At 42.5% G+C, this 20,086-nt stretch overlaps 1 protein-coding gene and 1 long non-coding RNA gene across 3 annotated transcripts in view; one reads left to right on the forward strand and one right to left on the reverse strand.

The window, feature by feature from the left end:
* Positions 1 to 2,983, reverse strand: part of ARSJ (arylsulfatase family member J) — a 53,792-nt gene extending 50,809 nt beyond the window's left edge. The window contains exon 1 of the mRNA XM_048846765.2: positions 1,991 to 2,983. Coding sequence (XP_048702722.2) covers positions 1,991 to 2,358 — 368 coding nt within the window. The 5' untranslated portion in view covers positions 2,359 to 2,983. The remainder of the gene's footprint in view (positions 1 to 1,990) is intronic.
* Positions 2,959 to 20,086, forward strand: part of LOC125635284 (uncharacterized) — a 50,103-nt gene continuing 32,975 nt past the window's right edge. For both annotated transcript variants that reach the window (XR_007356204.2, XR_012668069.1), the window contains exon 1: positions 2,959 to 3,939. This is a non-coding gene — a long non-coding RNA (uncharacterized LOC125635284). The remainder of the gene's footprint in view (positions 3,940 to 20,086) is intronic.

A 20,086-nucleotide genomic window follows, 5' to 3' on the forward strand; every position in this document is an offset into this window, starting at 1 on the left:
GAGGGATGACAATATTCTTCTGGCTCTACATTGTTAATATCTTGCCCAGCCCTAGCCTCTCCTAACCACTTCCTTCCCCTATTTCTCATTTGTGTAAAGCAGTCTTTTCCTTCTGCTGTTCCTTCTTCTGAAAGTAGAATGGAAAGAAAAAAGTCTGAATGGTGGTAGTCCAGCAGACTGTTAGTAAATGAAATGAATGAAGTGTAGGCAAATCTCTCGCAAGGTTCCAAAATTAAAGAGGCAGATTTTCAGGATCTCTCTTTCCTTGCAACCTGATTAAAAGAGTAGGGTTCCGAAAAATGTACCCATTTTATTTTCTCTTTTTTTCATTAACCTAAAAAAAAGTTATTTACATTAGATATTTTAAAGGAAGGGTAAAATAAACTAAGTTACTTATCTCTCTCCTTAGTTTTTCTTCCTTTTGCCCTGATGATGCGCCAATTTCTCCTTCTCTAACTGCCACGAATCTCAAAAAGGCTTGCACAGAACCCTGATTTCTTTAGAACCCAACAACGCCATTCTTTAAATGACTGGATGAGTCACTGTTGTGCAGAATGAGATTCCACTCTTAAAGCAGTAGTTTCACAACTGTTGTCTGCAGAAGACTTGCTGGTGATCTACAGAGAACTGGCTGATCACATGGTGCTGGCTCTACTCCTTCTTTCCAGCTGCTACATTACAGCAAAGGCAGCTAAAAACACATTAAAGATTAACCCGATATTACTTTTCTGTACAAACTACTACTTCAGTTGCCACAAGGATGTTATATTACTATGAGCTAGGGGGTAGATATCCACAAGACACAAAGTCTACTAGGATATGGTTCATAGTTTGAGAGCCCTTGATGGTGAATTTCCCTGCAGAATTCCCTGTTCTGGCAAGTTTGGGAAATGGAAGATTGGGAGCAGGAATCAAATCAAGTTTTTTCACATGGCAAAGAAAAACATTATGCCACTTGCTTGTTTTCGTTAAAAATCAGGTTTTTTTTTCATTTCCAGCTGTGCCAACACTATTAAATTGGTTATATTGATTACCTACCTAACAGATTTTTTTTAAAACTGTACCAGGTAGTGCAAGTCAGACAGCTTTAGCCCCATTTTTGCATGTGGCAGCTTTTCTGGTGGCACCGTAGACAACTGTTTGCACAGTGGCAATTACATTGTAAGAAGAGAGGTTTCAGAGTAACAGCCGTGTTAGTCTGTATTCGCAAAAAGAAAAGGAGTACTTGTGGCACCTTAGAGACTAACCAATTTATTTGAGCATCCGATGAAGTGAGCTGTAGCTCACGAAAGCTTATGCTCAAATAAATTGGTTAGTCTCTAAGGTGCCACAAGTACTCCTTTTCTTTTTGTAAGAAGAGAGATACCGCAGCTCAGATACCTGCAAAATTCTACATTCCCCTTGCTTGTGTATAGCACAAATTCAGTGGAACCCTACTATAACATCACAGAAAGACTTCACTTAAGGAAAGGTTCACAGTGAGAAGAGCAACAATTTGCACATTGCAATATATATGGAAACAACTTGGAACATTCATTCTACTTCACCAAAAAAGAATTTAACTTTAAGTCACCTCATGTACTCAATCTGCCCTAAGGAAGTTACATAACTGACCTAGATGATCACTGAATGCATAGTACCAAAATATATTAAGTGACAACTAGAACTTATATGTATATAAGGGAAAATCAATTCCTACTATATTAAGAAGTGGGTAATTCAGCTGACTTCTTGTTGGCTAACAAGATTACAGAGTGCAGGTCTTTATTCCGTTATAAAAGTAATCTGGAAAAGTCTTTTTTGTCCAAGTAAAAAAATGTATTAAACTTTCAAGTGAATCAACAGGTTCTTCCCCCCCCCCCTCCCAAGATAAGATCAATTTCTTTCTAATTATGTTAATCACTGGAGAGCTTGTGCTGCCTTCAAGACGGAAGAGGCTACAGCATTAAATTTAAGAAGATGAGAGGAATTAATTAAGCAGTAAACTTACTTTCCTGTGATAAATTGGCTTCTGGAAGGCGTGCACATAGGCTGAACATAGTAATTCTCCAGTTTAACCCCTTCAGCAGCCAGCCTGTCCAGAGTTGGTGTCCTGATCTCTGATCCGTGGTACCCTACATCTCTGAATCCCTGATCGTCAGCCAGGATGAAAACGATGTGAGGCTGAGTGGTAGGTACGCTGGCCTCTAGCTCCTTTCCAAGCTCGGCCCTTGTGGTCTCCAGGCTAGATCCGAGGGTTTCCCAGGACAAGTAGCCGTAGGTGAGGAAGCTGAGCACGGAGAAGCCGGCCAGCAGCCCCCCGGCTAGCATTGTCCCCTTGCAGAGCCAGTGGTGCGGTGCACATCCACTGGGGGCCATTCACTTCGGCCAAGGCTGGCGAGAGCGCACAACAGAGAGAGGCTCTGGGCACCGGAGGCGAGGGCAGCCTCAAGGGGTTTCCACCCCGGGCGAGCCACGGGGAGCCCAGCTCATCCCGACTTCAGATGCCTCTGCAGGCGGGGCGGGGGCAGGCGCAGACCCCCAGCCCCTCCTCCAGCCCCAAAAGCCCGAGGATGGCCGAAGCCAAGCCAGGATCAGAGCATCCTTCGCCGGTGTCCCTGCTGGAGCCAGGGGAGCTGCCGTGACCCTGCGCCCATGCCGGGGCGATTCGTCGGGTCCCCGGCCGGGGAGCTCCGCCGCCCGCGGGGACAACCCCAGGCGCCCCCTCTCAGCTGGGGGGCGGCTGCTGCTAGAGGAGAAGCCCCCGAGCTCCCCCAGTCCAGTCTCCCGCCTGTTCGGCCGGGCGCTCCCCCTGTGTCACGCCGGGCATCAGGGAGAGTCTGGAGAACAAGCCGCTCCGCACCCTGACGCGAGTCCGCTCTCCGCCCGCCTGCGCTGGCGAGCAGCTCCCTCCGCCCTCCCCGCTCGGCGGGAGCCTCCCCCTCGCCTCCCAGAGTACACGCCGGCTGGCCGGCCGGAGGCTTCCCCTGCAGGGACCCGGCAGGAGGGAGCTGCCCCAGCACTAGCCCCGGCCAGCCCCACTCGAGGCCGCTTCCCCGCCGACTGGCTCGGGTACAACCCCCCACCGGCCAGGAGGGGCGGGCGGAGGCTCGGGGGAGGAAGGGGACAGGGCAGCGGAGCCCTGCGGAAGAACTTCTCCGAGCGCCGGAGTCAGCGCCCCGCCGCTTTCAGCCCAGCTTCGCCTCTCCCCTCACGCCTCGGTTTGGTCCCCTCTTTCGCTCGCCCTCCTCGCTGTCGCCCATTTCTCCCCTTCCCCTCCCTTGCAGTCCCATCTTCTCCACCCACGCCTCCTCCCCTTCCCCTGGCCCCTGTTTCCCTCGGGCTCTCTTGTCCCCTCCACTCGACTCGATTCTGCCCCTCTGCTTCCAGCCTGTCCGCACTCCCGCCCTTGGGCAGGGCTCCTTCGCTGGAGACTTTCACTTTTCTTTTCCTCTCCTCCCTTCTTCCTGTTGGCTGCAGCCCCCTTTCCAGGTGGCTCTACCCTTTGCCTCTCTTCTCGGACGGCGGGAGCCTCCTTCCAGGCTCCAGCTGCGCAGCTATGGAAAAAAAATGCCACTCAGGGCCTGAAACTGAACTAACTCTCCCACGGCGGGGCCCAGCTGCTGGAGAGCCAGACTAAGGAGCTCCAGGCCCAGCTCCTTGCCGCTTTACTGCTCGGTGCGCTTCTCAGGCGTCCTCGGTGCCAAAGCTCAGGCAGCGCATTCCTGGCAGCCACCTCAGCAGGGCACCGTTTGTTTTGATTTTTCCTTCCCTCTCTTAAAACATTCCCGAGGCCAACTCCATGGCTCCCAGCGGACGGGTTTTTCTTTCATTCCACCTTCTCCTTTGCAGAGGTTTCTCAGTCATTACTATCAAAGCTGGAAAATATGAAGGTACAGAATTTGTCGGGCACAAGCCAGGCCTACTTACTACCACGTCTTTAATTCTGGTGCAATTGAGGTAAATGTTAGGAGAATACTGTTAAAAGTATCAGCAACTCTCTTTTTGTTTGTTTGTTTTAAAATGTGTGTTTGCAGCAGTTTTTCAAATTATTGTTAAACATCATACCTCCTCCCCTTTTGATTTGGGTGTCAGACCCCTGCTCTGAAACCTTTAAAAATATTGAAGCATGCTGAAACTTACATTCATGCATGAATAAGTTAAATTGAAGCAAATGTACTGGTTTAGCTATTTAATATGAATCACCATGAACAACTTTTACCCAAACTAGATTACTTAGAAATCATTAACTCTTAACCACCCATTCAAACAGAAGTCAAGATTTACCACACTTTTTTGAAGCACTGTTATCTTACAGTACCTTCATGTGCAGCTCTTAGAAACTCAAAGAATCCTCATTAAGGTGTGAATTGGTTCGTGTTCCTCCACATGGAATACGAACCAATTCACACCTTAATGAGGATTCTTTGAGTTTCTAAGAGCTGCACATGAAGGTATTGTAAGATAACAGTGCTTCAAAAAAGTGTGGTAAATCTTGACTTCTGTTTGAAGGGGTGGTTAAGAGTTAATAATTTCGAACGGGAATGTTTTGCTCTATATTTTTATAAAAATGAGGCTTCTCCAAAAAATACTGAAAACCAGAACTATTCTGTGAAGCATTCCAGCTGTTTCACATTGTGTGATTTTGATTTTTCACACTGTAAGTTCTTATGCCTTTAGACTACACATTTTGCTACTTCACTATTTGTTTGGCACAGCTTTCCTGTTACATAACTCTGCATTCACTGATAACACTACAGGAAATATAAAATTTCCAGTGAAAACAGTTGTTTTTAAAGAAATAAACATTCCACTACAACATCTGAAACCCAAGTACTGCAGCAGTAATAACCGGAAAGTAAAACTGGATTCAGTGCTTTTAGATCTCCAATTTAAGGGCTTGTCTACACTGGAAAGTTTTGCCAGTTATACTGTACTAGTGTAACAATACCAATATAACCATATTGGTTTAATTCGTAGTGTGGACACTTGTATTCCAAAATAAGAATGGCTTTGTAATCAGTTTAGCTTAAACCCCTTCTGAAGAGATAGGTGCTTAACTGAAAAAAGGCCTTTATACTGGAATGAGAGTGGCCACAAGGTGACTTTTACTGGTATAACTATATCTGTTTGAATTCACACCTTAACTTATAGCTTTCTCATATATACAAAAAAGAACAACAAACAAAAAGTATATACAGTGAAATGTGAATTGGATTTAAAATATTCTTTCACTTTTAATAATTGATTCTTCAGGGATATACATCATTTATTAACTAAAGAGAAAACAAATGTAACAGTGTACCTTGCCTGGACAGATATTTAGAGCACCCTATAGACTAACCAGGCCTAACAACACTCGAAATACTGCAGGCAATTTAGCTAGTAATTTAAGACCAGGCAAACTTTGGCCTCAAGTTTTATAATCATTTAAACAAACCATATATATTTAAAAGTATCAGTTATTTTCTGTCCCTGATTTATCCCAAATATTTCGGGAACGTCCAAAATGTTCAGATAAACAGGGAGTTGGCTCCCCAAGATCGTTGCTGAGTAAGTGATTAATGCTAGTGAACAGAACTATAGGGTCAGAGAAGAGAGAGAGCTGAGTTGAAAAGGTTTTTACGCTACTGTGCAGACACAGTAGAATTTATCTTTGGATAATGAACAGGGGAACATCTGTATAACCAAACAAGAACACAACACACCTTCCTATTTTCCTGTCCTGCCTTATCAAAGTGGCTCCCTTACTCATGCAAAATGGTGTTAGTCATCACTCAGTAACAAATGAAAACATTCTATGGCTGTCGCTGTCAAAGGTCTAAAAACCTGACTGCTATTCTATGTGTGCTTGATTAAACAGTTGTTGGTTTTTTACAAAATAGGCTTGCATCAGCATGGCATTACACTGACCTTGGAGTAAGAGTGTTTGCCTGGCTTTCATTAATATTTCACTTCAGAAAATTCTTTGAGCAACTGGTATTTGTAAACAATGATTTATACAATCTGCTCAGAATGCCCAAAGAAACTGAATTAGAAGGGAAACTACATGAAGTGTTTTTACTTTATGAAAAAATATTTAACATTCACATAAACCTGTATTTGAAGGCAATTTACCTGTCAGTTCATATGTAAAATAATTATATCAGCATATAATTGTTACTTTATAAGAAGCCAGTGTGGTGCAGCATCTTTGTGCCACACTGCTGGCATAGAAAGGCCATAAAGCTAATTTAACTGGCACGGGGAGGATCACCTTAGTGTAAGGGTTATCATCTGGTGGTAAGGGCTCTGTAACTAGAGAGTACCTAAGGTATTCATATCACCATTGTACCTGAGCACCTCCCTATCTTTAATGTATTTTCCCTCACAACATCCAGTGAGGCAGGGAAGTGCTATTATCCCCATTTGGGGGATGGGAAACAGAACAACTGAGAAGCTAAGTGTCATAGCCAAGATAACAGGAAGTCTGTGGCATAGCAGGGACTTCAACTCAGGTCTTCAAAGTGCGAGGCAAATAATCTAACCACTGGACCATTCTTCATCTGACAACCATCACATAACCTTCCTTCTCTGATGCAGGAGGAGGAATAGTTAGAGAAAGTGAGATGTTCCTAACTTCATGATGGTCGTTGTGGCTGTTGCATCTCCTTTTTAATTAGAACAGCCCTCACTCTTCTTTGACAAAGTGCAGGGGAATGGTCATGCACAGAGCAGCACCAGGATCAGCTTTTAAGTCACCATTTCATATTTTTAGCTCCCTGCCCCAAGGCTAGCATACTTAATAGTTTAGCCACACAATGTGCATTTTATTGAAAAATAGATCTACAACCAGCTAGTCTTTTGTTTAAAAAAGACTAAAAATGTGAATGTATTTATATATTACTTTTAAGTACAATTTTGGAATATTGTTACTGTGACAAGACAGAGTATATTTGGGGTTCCCTGAAATGAGTCATCTTATTACCCCTGCCTCCAGCAAGAAAGAGTCTGTCTTGTGGTAGCTGAGTGTCAGCTCCCTAGCATCGCCAGCCTTTCAGCCACTCAAGCACTCTCCACTGAGCTCTGCCCTATATTCACATTGCAGGTTAACAATAGATGCACTCTGCACCCCCTGGAGTCATTCCCCTCTGATATCCAGCCCCTGATACGGGATACTAACAGAAATTCCATATCATTTGCACCCAAAGGTGCAGTATACCCCAATTTACCAGTTATACCTTGTCATAAATATAAAGGGAAGGGTAAACCCCTTTGAAATCCCTCCTGGCCAGGGGAAAACTCCTCTCACCTGTAAAGGGTTAAGAAGCTAAAGGTAACCTCGCTGGCACCTGACCAAAATGACCAATGAGGAGACAAGATACTTTCAAAAGCTGGGAGGAGGGAGAGAAACAAAGGGTCTGTGTGTCTGTCTATATGCTGGTTTCTGCTGGGGATAGACAGGAATGGAGTCTTAGAACTTTTAGTAAGTAATCTAGCTAGGTATGTGTTAGATTATGATTTCTTTAAATGGCTGAGAAAAGAATTGTGCTGAATAGAATAACTATTTCTGTCTGTGTATCTTTTTTGTAACTTAAGGTTTTGCCTAGAGGGGTTCTCTATGTTTTTGAATCTAATTACCCTGTAAGATATCTACCATCCTGATTTTACAGGGGGGATTTCTTTACTTCTATTTACTTCTATTTTTATTAAAAGTCTTCTTGTAAGAAAACTGAATGCTTTTTCATTGTTCTCAGATCCAAGGGTTTGGGTCTGTGGTCACCTATGCAAATTGGTGAGGCTTTTTATCCAACATTTCCCAGGAAAGGGGGGGTGCAAGTGTTGGGAGGATTGTTCATTGTTCTTAAGATCCAAGGGTCTGGGTCTGTAGTCACCTAGGCAAATTGGTGAGGCTTTTTACCAAACCTTGTCCAGGAAGTGGGGTGCAAGGTTTTGGGAAGTATTTTGGGGGGAAGGACGCATCCAAACAGCTCTTCCCCAGTAACCAGTATTAGTTTGGTGGTGGTAGCGGCCAGTCCAAGGACAACGGGTGGAATATTTTGTACCTTGGGGAAGTTTGACCTAAGCTGGTAAAGATAAGCTTAGGAGGTTTTTCATGCAGGTCCCCACATCTGTAACCCTAGAGTTCAGAGTGGGGGAGGAACCTTGACATACCTTAAACCACTACTCCTGTAAGTCACACAGCATTTGTAAACACTTATGATAAAACAAAAGTAGGTTTATTTAAGAGAGAATAAAGATTTAACTAGAAACAAGAGCATGGTGGAAACAAGTGATTATAATACAAACCAAAACCATAAAATGTGAACCTGGGTCTACATTTATCAATAGTAATGTTTCCTATCTAATAAAGTAGACTCTCTCTCCCACCCCAAGTTCAGTCTGTTGCAAAGCTGCCTAGTTTCTCAATAATCGGGATTCAAACCATTCTTTAAAGCAAATCCCTCTACTAGGGGTTTTCCACAGTGATTAGATCCAGAGTATCTTTCCCTATACTCTGTTATACAGAAAACAATCTTTTGTTTCTCTTCACAGCCAGGGCACAGGTCTGTCTGTTGTAATGTTCCTTTTTCACCTGTAAGTTTTGATTGTTTGGTGGTGACTCTGATAGTTTTCCATTAATAATTTTGGGAGGGAGCAAGGCTGGTCAATTGAGCCTTGCATTACCTCAGTGGCTGATTAGGGAGGAGTCACAAACTCCCTATTGCTTGGATGGGCCATACCCAAGGCCGCAAACACACTCAGGAAGATAGTTTTATAAAATGGAGGACAGCTGAAAAATCAAATGAAATTAAGTCAAAGCCTGTTTATACCACCCATGTGTTTTTATTGAGAGAGAACACAAAGGATTAACATAATATGGCTAGACTCTGACTTTAGGCATAGCTCTGAAGTAGGGGTAGTGTATAAACTGCACCACCCCAGGAATAGCCCTGGTGGGAGGCACTGTGACTCCGAAATGCTCCTCTGAGTCACAGTTCCTGTCCTGTTTCCTTCTGGCTCCCAGGGGGATAGCTATTTACTGCTGGCCTGTACTAGATACCAATAATAAGGAGTTTGGGATTAAAAAGTTTTAGATAAATGTTTCTTACCCTTGTGAAAGGCACAATACAAGTTACTTTGGAGAATGTACATAAGAACGTTTCCCAGACAAGACAAAAACATACCTTCAGATTTTCCTGTTCTGTCTAACAACAGTGATTACTCTGGCAGGCAAGTATGGAGATGAAGTCAAAGCTCTACCCATTCCTCACCTCTTCCAGTGAGGGCATAAGAATCCTTTACCTCTAGCCCTGCTTACTTCTATGTGAATGGACCTACAGTCTGGAAAACCCATGCAGGAACGTATTAAAGGAATTCTTATTCCCTCATACCTCCTTGTATGAGTGAACAATGTGAGTGACACTCTAGGTTATAGTGAGAAAAGGTGGTGGAAGCGAGGGTAGGAACTCCAAATCACATTCTGGAAGCAGATAATTTTGAAATAATTATGAGGAACTACTAGTTAGAAACTCAAATGATAAAAGTATAATTGTTCCTGCTAACATGTAGCCAGACAGTCTTCATTAGTGGAGACTAACATGGTCTCTTCTTACCTTGAGGTCAAAGCTGTCTTTGTACCAAATGAAAATAAATAGGTCATAACTCAGAGTGAGCCTTTCTGTAGACACCTCAGATGATATCCCGTATGGATAAATACCCAACAAGATATGTGTTTGGTGTCATGAATTTATCTGGGCTGAGGTGAGAGCTAGTTACAAAAAACTGGACCCTTTGCCAAAGGGTGTAACCCATTTCATTGGGTTTTTCAGTTGTTCTGCTAGAGGCCAGAAAACTGATTATTTTTTGTTTGTTTAAAGAGCAACTACACTATACTATTATATTTAGTTTAATAAGTACAATTGTAGTGGGAACAAAAGCTTTGACATACAGAAACACAGTAATTTTCATGTTTACAATAACAAGAAATGTAATTTTATCTTTCCTACTAACAGGGCTTCTATTGCCAATTTAATTCCTGCACATCACTGTCTTCAGTGTTCCTTCATACTGAAAAATATTGGACTGCAAAGTGAGGCAACATTTTGTTTCCTAAGTGGATGCTATGTTTTTGCCAGGCACTCATTGCAGGAGACAACATACCATAAACATGAATAAAAATCTGGTGATTTATGGGAGTGACATCATTCCCTTTGCTTTCATTGGTGGAACCTGGTAATTATTTCACAGATGTGATATCCATGAATTGCCAGATTCCACCGGTGAGTTGCTCTGTGGTTTATGAAATAACTTGTTCTATATTTAATGCAGATTTTCCTCAATTCCCTGCAGGATTTCATGGGAAAAGGTCCCGATTCTGATCTCAGCTGCATACAATGGTATTCAACTGGTGCCAATAAAGTTACTCTGGACTGACACCTGGGAAACTGAGATCAGGATTTAAGCCCTATATATTCCTATCATGGCAACTCCTGCAGAGATTCAAACTTTCAAAACTGTTGAAATTTGTAGAGAGTCTTTTGCCTTTATGTAAGAGCCTACTACTATTACACCACTATTTTCTTTCATATAGCACCTTTGCTTAAAAGAAATCTGAAGCATTTAAACCATATTATATATATATACACACACACACACACTGTACAGCATCATTGAAATACAGCTGTTTCTGAAAGCAGCAACCAGCTGATATATTGCATACTATATATTAATTGGGGAAGGGGATATTTTGATGGTGGACTGAGCACAAACCCCTTCTAAAATGAAAAGTGGCATATGATTTCTAGTGACCATGAAGAGCAGACAGGATATATTTTCCCCTCTCCCACCTCAATTTATTGTATCTGTGCTATAGCTGAGAACAATAGTTAGATTCTCCTACTACTAGGGTGCCCAATTTAAAAAGGGGCTGCGCCAGCCCCACCCTATTTTTTGACTTTTAGCACATTGAACCCAGTCACTTTCCCTGACAGACAGACTGCCTACCCTCCAACCTAACTCCCAATCTGTCTGTTATTCTACTTGTCTTTTTGTTGCTCTTTCATGCTTCCTGTCCCACCCATTGCCTCTTTTGAGGCTTTATGGCGGTGCCTGCACCAATCATAAAGCTCTAGTCAGGCCACCTGATGAATTAATGTGGTCCCTGCACACATACATTTTGGGCCCCTTCTCTATGGTAGGCACCCCCGTGCCCATTCTGAAAATGCTATTTGGCTCACCCCCAATACCTAAACGTTGTTGATAGGTGCTCACTGCTAGTACATTAGCCCCTGTTGAAAATTCCCTTGGGAGCACAGGAGCAACCTGACTGGAATACCCATAGGTCAAATAATGGTTTTGGTATCTCCTGTGGTTTGAAAAAACATTGATGTCTAGTTGTTGGCAGTGAGGGGGTGTGTCATAAATATAAAGGGAAGGGTAAACACCTTTAAATCCCTCATGGCCAGAGGAAAAACTCTTTCAGCTGTAAAGGGTTAAGAAGCTAAGATAACCTCACTGGCACCTGACCAGAATGACCAATGAGGAGACAAGATACTTTCAAAGCTGGAGGGGGGGAAACAAAGGGTCTCTCTGTCTGTGTGATGGTTTTTCCGGGACCAGAGCAGGAATGCAGGTCAGAACTCCTGTAAAGAGTTAGTAAGCAATCTAGTTAGATATGCGTTAGATTCTGTTTTGTTTAAATGGCTGATAAAATAAGTTGTGCTGAATGGAATGTATATTCCTGTTTTTGTGTCTTTTTGTAACTTAAGGTTTTGCCTAGAGGGACTCTCTATGTTTTGAATCTGATTACCCTGTAAGGTATTTACCATCCTGATTTTACAGAGGTGATTCTTTTACTTTTTCTTTAATTAAAATTATTTTTTTAAGAACCTGATTGCTTTTCATAGTTCTTAAGATCCAAGGGTTCTGGTCTGTGTTCACCTATGCAAATTGGTGAGGATTTTTATCAAGCCTTCCCCAGGAAAGGGGGTGTAGTGCTTGGGGGGGGGGATTTGGGCGGGGGGGAGATGATTCCAAGTGGGCACTTCCCCTGTTATTCTTTGTGTAACACTTTGGTGGTGGCAGCTTTTAACCTAAGCTGGTAAGAATAAGTTTAGGGGGTCTTTCATGCAGGTCCCCACATCTCTACCCTAGAGTTCAGAGTGGGGAAGGAACCTTGACAGGGTGGATGACAGAAGGAGGTTCCTGGGTGCTTGCCTGGGCTTAAATGTCCTTTTAAAAATTCCAAAAATGCACCTAAATGGTTACCATGGGCATCTATGTGGTGCTTTAGGCACCTAGTTCCTTTTTTGAAAATCTGGCTCCAGACTGCTAAAATGTGTTACTTTTCTGAGAGACTGACATCTCCAATACAATTCATTGGCTTTGCCACAAGTGCTGCAATTCAGGCTTGTTTACTGGTCCTCAGTTACAAAATGTTTTAAACTTTACCTTTTTTAAAAAATTGCCGGAATACTTATGCAGTGAGACGTGACAGAGCATGAGAAGTACTGGGGCAATGCTTGGTCTCATAATGTAACAAAAGTGTGGAAAATTTAGAGGCCATGTTTTCATAAAGCCTCAAAATTTTGCAGTAGATGCAGGCTTTTCCTATTTATAAAGAAAGGAATTTTTAATTTATGAGGACTTGAAGGCATAGCCTGCTGTAAGGATGTCACCAATAAGCGATATTACCACCATTTATTATTCACAAAACAGTACATTTTTTCTGGAAACAATCAAACTGACAATGTATGTTCTGATTGGTCAAGACGCTGCACTTGTAACGTAATATATGTTCTGAGCATTACATTTTGTCTCCTAGGAGGTATTTGATTTCAAGGTTGTGGGTGCAGAGCTGCAATAAAGCTGTCTTTCTGTAATGTTGGCATTAAGGGAAAGAGGTTTTAAAATTTGGAATTATGTCTATTCTCCAGGAAGAGTAATTCTAACTTGCTGCTTCTCAGGCTTTGTTTGTTTCTATGTTTAAATAGCTGTTAGATATTAGAAACACCATTTGGGCAATTATATACGGTACATAACATGAGCCTTGTGACAGATGTTGAAATTTTTACATACTGCAATGTCATGGATTACACAGTTATATTTTTTATGCTATAGTACCTGCAAAGAAAAATATATAGCTGAATTTTCAGAGGGTCCTCATCCCAACCAACTGTGCCCCCCAAAAGGGATCACTCTTGAAAATTTAGGCAACAGTGTTTAAGTATACAGAACATTTTTTATAGTGCTTCCTTTAGTTATTGCCCTGTGCTAACCAGGAAAGAAGATCTCTCACAGATGCATCCATTATGGTCTTTAATCTTCTTTCCCATGGAATCTAATGTTAATCTTCTGTCAGTGTTTCCCCATAGTTCTGTTTTGCAAATACAGCAATATAATGGTTTCATCCTTTCAGAAGTATTTAAAAATGATGACAGATCATCTGGCAGAATCCACATTTGCTGTGTTATTTATAGCTTTGCTCAGTCCCAGTGTGTTTCAGTGGCTGCTGATCTGTAGAAAATCTACAAGGTTTGCAGGCTATGCAGATGCAGAAACATTCCCCCCTCCTCTGCCTTTAAGAAGCTACAGAATATCAATTATTCACTTTATATGAATATCCAAATTTAACCCCTCTCCTTAACTCTGTCTAGTTTCATTTACCATATATGGCAACAATGAGGATCATGTCCATTGCATCCCTTGTCATTCTAACATGAACTGAGATGTATTCTTTCCTGACTGTCAGCTTTTGAAGAAAGCCAGGCTCTCTTTATCCCAGATAACCTGAGCCAAGTCGTGTTTTGGGTAGCAGAGAGAAACGAAGTTTTGAAAACCATTCGTCCTTAGCACATTAGTGGTTTTAAATCTTGAAGTGGATCTGGAACTGAGTGGAGAGCTAGTGGAGTCTTCAGATCACTAATGCAATATGTTCAATTGTGGCCTGGTGGATAGGCTGCTGTATGTTGAGCTTGCTGTACCTTTAGCATGGACTTCACCATTAGTACCAAGGAAAGTGCTCTACAACATATAGGGTGGTGACAAACATGTGGCTCATCAAAGCTAGGTCTTCAACTGAGATGAATGGACCAATCTCTTTGCAAGGCAAACATGGAAACAGGCATTTTTCACCACTGTTGCTGCTTGTGCATATAGTAATGATGAGCCCAGTAGTATTGCATGTTACCATACTTTAACAATTGAAGGGCAAATGCCCTCAAAGGGTTATTTCACTGCTTCTGGTACTTCCTTGAAGCACTTTTCTCTTCCTGCCAGCATTAATTACCTCTGTCATGTTCAGTCTGTGTTTGATGTAGGTGCCTTTCAGCCACACACAAATGATAATTATCCTTTAGGCCAGTGGTTCTCATCCTGTGGCCTCCTGCAGCCCAATCAGCACACAGCTGCAGCCCATGTGACATCCTCAGGGCCACATTGGTAATATAGATATTGTATGGATGCAACCCACAGAACACATGGAGAGCTGCATATGCAGTGCACAGTGGTAAATAGGTTGAGAACCATTGCTGTAGGCACTTGGCCATCCAGTTGATGGTGGTGGGTCTGTTTGCTGAGGACAGCTGGATGCCACTGGAATATTGGTGACACTGAAACCTATGGTATTTTATGACCTTTCTTAGAGGTCTCACATATATATTAAAGGTGACAGAAAACCATTGCCTTCACTCCATCCTATGGGCTATTGGAATGGTAATCTATTTCTCCTAGGTTGTGATTTTTAGGAGTCATACTTACTTGTTAATATAAGCCCATATCCACAAGGATTATTGCACTTTAAACTTGACCATAAGTGACTGGAAAAGAGAATCAACTAAAAAAAAAATCAGTCAAATCACATGGTCAGAGATCAAGATATTTTACCTTGGGATTAATATGGTTTTGTGCAAATACCAAAATCAAAATTCCCTTGGTTGACTCACACGATTCTAAAAATTTTAATATTTCGTTCTCAAAGCATCAGATCCTTGTTCCCTGAACTAAAATCATGTCACAACACAGTTCTGATTGTTGCCATCTTCAGATTTCTTAAGAGTTTCTTTAAATCTCTTTACACTCTGTAATCTTCCAGGTCCTGAATTCTGAAGGTTCTCTCAACTCTGCAGGGCTTTTCCTTTCTACATGCAAATGAACAGATGCTCAGAATTACCAATGACTATCTGCTAACCAGTTCTCCTTCATTTCCTCTCAGTTCATGAAGTGTTTTCTTCGCCCTCAGATTTCATGAAAAATGCTCAGTCTGTCAGTTAGGCATAAACTATACAAATGATAAAGTGATATAGTTCTAAAATCCAAATCATTTTCGGGTAACATAACTTAACCATATAAAATTCTTATATCACAAATGTAACCTTAAACCTTCACATAAAGTTACATTTTTCACTAACCCAAAACAAATCTATTCTACATTGCCATCGTGTGACACTGAGGGATGCATGATATCAGAACCATGTTTTCAGAGTTTACACAGTGACTGTTACCAACTATCCAGATGAATTCATCAGCTAAATTCTTACTGGAAAATTGTCTTAATTTAGAAACCATATAAGGAAACCAAATATCTTAATCAAAGAGGTTGGAGGGGTAATAGGCAAAGTTTTGAAGGGAGTAAAAAAGGATCCATTCTCTAGGAGAGGAATTGTTCACTATTGCTATTTTCTGTTACTACAGCAATTTATTTAGATCAGTGGTTCCCAAACTTGTTCCGCCACTTGTGCAGGGAAAGCCCCTGGTGGGCCTGGCCGGTTTGTTTACCTGCTGCGTCCGCAGGTTTGGCCTATCGCGGCTCCCAGTGGCTGCGGTTCGCTGCTCCAGGCCAATGGGAGCTGCTGGAAGCGGCGTGGGCCGAGGGACATACTGGCTGCCACTTCCAGCAGCTCCCATTGGCCTGGAGCAGCAAACCACAGCCACTGGGAGCCACGATAGGCCGAACCTGCAGACGCGACAGGTAAACAAACTGGCCCGGCCCGCCAGGAGCTTTCCCTGCACAAGCGGCGGAACAAGTTTGGAAACCACTGATTTAGATTTATACAAAAAATAAAAAAGGGCCACTATGCAAAGCTTTCAGCACCCCTGCCATAAATTGCAAAAACATAAAACCAGCTGCAGAATACTCTTCTCACCTCTTCTAAATCTGAGATCTTTGAAAAGCCTACCTTCATAGCAGCCCACATAAACAGATGCAACTTGAAGGGCAGTAGACTTGATCTATTTCAGACTGGGGGAGAAGCCTGTTCCAGAACAGAGGTTCCCTCCACAGATAATGCTCTATTGCTCCATTCCCTCTTTTGAGCCAAGGAGGAATCTAGCTCCAGTGCCTCTGCTGGTCACAACTGTGGCAGCATGGCACGAGGAGAGAGGAGGTCTCTCAAGTAACAAGGTCCCAATACTCAAGCCAGTTAGGGCTTCACACACAAACACTTTAATATATTGATGCTAGTAGTTAAAATGTGTAACAGGAAATAAAAATGAATTTGATGCTTTAGAGAATCTGTAGTGGAGTAGGAAGTACACAGGGAAGCAGTGATGGGTTATTGTGACACAGATCCATTGGTGCCAACCGCAAAAGGGGTCTCTATTCTTTACAATGAACTCCTGTCTCAGACCTGACAAACTCACTAAATATCTAATCATGGTAGCATGTAAGGTCTCCATTGAAACCTTGTAATTGATTGATATGCATAATCATTGTGAGAAGTGTGAACAGAAATAATGTAACTGTATTGAAAATTATGCCCTTATGGTCTTCGAGTAAAATGAGTCATCAGGGAATCATGTGTCTGGGTGATGGCATATTAAAGCAGCAGGCAGTTGTCACCCCTCCTGGACTAGCTGATGTAACGTATATAATGCATTGCTCAATTGTCTAACTTACCACCAACCCAGAAAAGTCAACAGAAAATTATCAAAAGGCAAACTATGAACACTGAAACCACTTGGAAGTTAGCTCCTAACATCGAGCTGGCATAGTCAAGACTCCCTTGCACTATAGGCAGGTGGCAACAAAGTACTCACAGCCCTGGGTGCCCTGAGAAGTGTCACAATTATATTTGGCAATTAGAAAAAAACCCTTTTGATTGTTGATTACTGTTTCATTTGAGATAATTACATTGGTGAAGAAGACTAAAGTCACAGAGGTGAAAACACAAAAGTGAAATGTCAACAGATTTACTTGTATTCCAACTTTTGATCCAAGCAGAGAGTAAACTGGGATAGAAAAATGGGTAGTCAGGCTCAAGAATTTAATGTTGGCTCTGAACATTGAGGACCTTAAGAAACAAACAACTAACTTGCTTCTGTCAGTGTCTGAAGAAGTAGAGGACATTTTACCAGCCTCCACTCTACAGGGTGATAAAAATGGTCTGGATAAAGCCTATTTCACTCCTAAACAATGAGTTACATACAAATGTCTGTCTGCCACAGATACACAGGACAGCTGAGACCTAAGACATGACATAGCTTCACAGGTGCAGATGCAAATTGTTCTAAACTAAACATCCAGAGGCTTGCATAGATGATTAATTCAGCAGCAGCAGCAGCTATCCCTCCATATGAGGGAAAGAAGTCATTGATGAGACTTAAAATGGCTGAGGAGGCCAATCCATGCTTTACAGGTTTTTTTCACATATGTCAGGTCGTTGCTTGGAGAGAGCACAACTCCTGAGGGCTGATGTATGATGCAACATCATGGCAGTCTGTTGCCAGCCTGCTCATCCCAATTTATGGAGTCAATGTCTCCCTTCTTAAGGTATGCTCTCAAGGTGTCCTTGTAGCATTTCCTCTGTCCCCTGCAAACCCGCTTACTATAACTAAGTTGAGAAAAGAGGACTTGCTTCGGAAGATGGGTATCAGCTATCCACACACAATGGCCAGCCCAGTGAAGATGATGTTTCATAATCTTTGCCTTAACACTGGTGATGTTAGCTGCAGAGAGAACACTGGCATTGGTGCTACAATCTTCCCATCTGATACAGAGAATCTTCCTAAGGCTGTGCTGATGATACCACTCCAGATGTTTACGATGGCTTCGGTATGTCACCCATGTCTCACACCTATCAAGTAGAGTGGGGATGACTACTGCAAGGTATACCAGGATCTTAGTTTCCATCTGCAGATCTCTATCAATAACAATGGATCCTATGTTCAATCTCCACATCAAGATTGGTAGCCACCTCTCCAAGACAGCAAATGTAAGGGAAATGCTCAATGTTTTCCAGGAGTTCACCACTGATGACACTTTGTGGGAGAAGGGGGGCAACTTGTGCTGGAGCAGGCTGGTGGAGCACCTCAGTGTTCCCAATATTGAAGGCAGGTCGCAGGCTATGATAGGCATCAGAGAAAAGAGCTAGTGTGGTTTGCAAGTCAGCCTTAGTGTGCGTGAGGATAACACAGTTGTCCGCATACTGAAGGTCAGTAATAACAGTCCTGGTGACCTTAGTTTTAGAACAAAGACACTGCAGGTTGAAGAGTTGGCCATCCATCCGATACTCAGTCCCAATTCCAGAAGAAAGTCAGTGATGAATAAGAATCAAGATCATGGCAAGATAGTTGGAAAAAGGGTTGGGCAATAGCATAGCTCTGCTTAACACCTGTACAGATGGTGAACTGGTCTGTCTCTAATCCACTATTGAGGAGGGTAGTAGTCATCCCATCATGAAGAAGCCTGAGAACATGAATGAACTTCAGTGGACAACCAAACCTAGAAAACACCTTCCATAACACTTCACGACTGATGGACTCCAAGGCCTTAGTTAGGTCAATAAATGCCATAAACAACGGCTGATGTTGTTCTCTACGCTTCTCTTGGATCTGTCATGCAACAAAAATCATGTTGTTGATGCCCCGAGAGTGTCTGAAACCACACTGGGATTCTGGAAGGATGTCTTCAGCAAGAGGGAGGAGACTATTCAAAAGGATGCGAGCAAGGATCTTTCCAGCAATGAAGAGGAGGCCAATGCCTTTGTAATTCCCGCATATTGACTTTCTTAAAAAATAATCAGTTAATGGGGATCTAAAAATATTGTTGTGTATTTGGTTGTCGTGATAACATAATCTTGTTGCTATGGCAACTGAGTTACATTATTAGGAGATAGCCCTGCCAGTTTGGTTAGTTCAGTGTGGGGCAATAAATGGCTGCCTTTAAGGTTTACTGCTCTCCATCTCAAGTGATTTCTTCCTAAAACTGCTGCCCCCAAGGATACAACAAAGTGGTGATGGGGATGGGATACCTGTGCTGCCCCAGCAACAGAAGGAGTTAGAAGTCAAGGTACAAAAAACCCCTCACACCTTTTTGCTGTTGGAAGGGGGTGAGAACTGACTGCAAACTGAAACTAAAACCATGGCTACACTTACGAGGCCCCTGGAACCTTTTGAGGAGACTACAGTGCAATGGCATGTATATACTGAGCATTTTGAGCTTTTTATTATTGCAAATGACATTACAGAAGAGAAGAAGGTGCCAATATTCTTAAGTGTTGTAGGGGCTAAGACCTACTGCCTGCTATGCAGCTTACTACACCCTGTTAAGACTGAGACCAAATCTTACAGTGACATTGTGGAAATCCTAGGGTCCCATTTTTCTCCAAACCATTGGTAATTGCTGAAAGATATAGGTTCCACAAAAGAGACTAAAAAGAAGATGAAACAGTTGTACAATTTGTAGCAACTTTGAAAAGGCTTGCAGAATACTATGAATTTAAGGAGATTCAGTATTAAATTACGCCCTATGTGACAGGTTAGTGTGTGGCCTGCACAGTGAAGCTATACGGAAGTGCCTGTTGACAGAGTTTCAGCTTACTTTCCAGAAGGCTGTTGATATTGCGGTCTCCATGGAACTGGCTACAAAGGAGGTGAATACATTGGTGCATCCCCCAGGGTGCATAAGGTGTCACAAGAACCTACCCACAAAATCTGTGCGGAATCAGGAATGTTACCACTGTGGTAAGCTGGGTCACCATGCGCTGGTGTGTCAACACTGTGGCAAAAAGACACATTGAGTGTGCCTGTAAACAAAAGAAAAAGAGGCCTGTGGTCTGGCCAATCAAAAAAGGGAAATCTGCATACCCTAGAGCAGACCCAGGATGACCAAGGAGACACCTCACTGCAA

This window comes from Caretta caretta, chromosome 4, assembly GCF_965140235.1.
Source record: "Caretta caretta isolate rCarCar2 chromosome 4, rCarCar1.hap1, whole genome shotgun sequence".
NCBI lineage: Eukaryota > Metazoa > Chordata > Testudines > Cheloniidae > Caretta > Caretta caretta.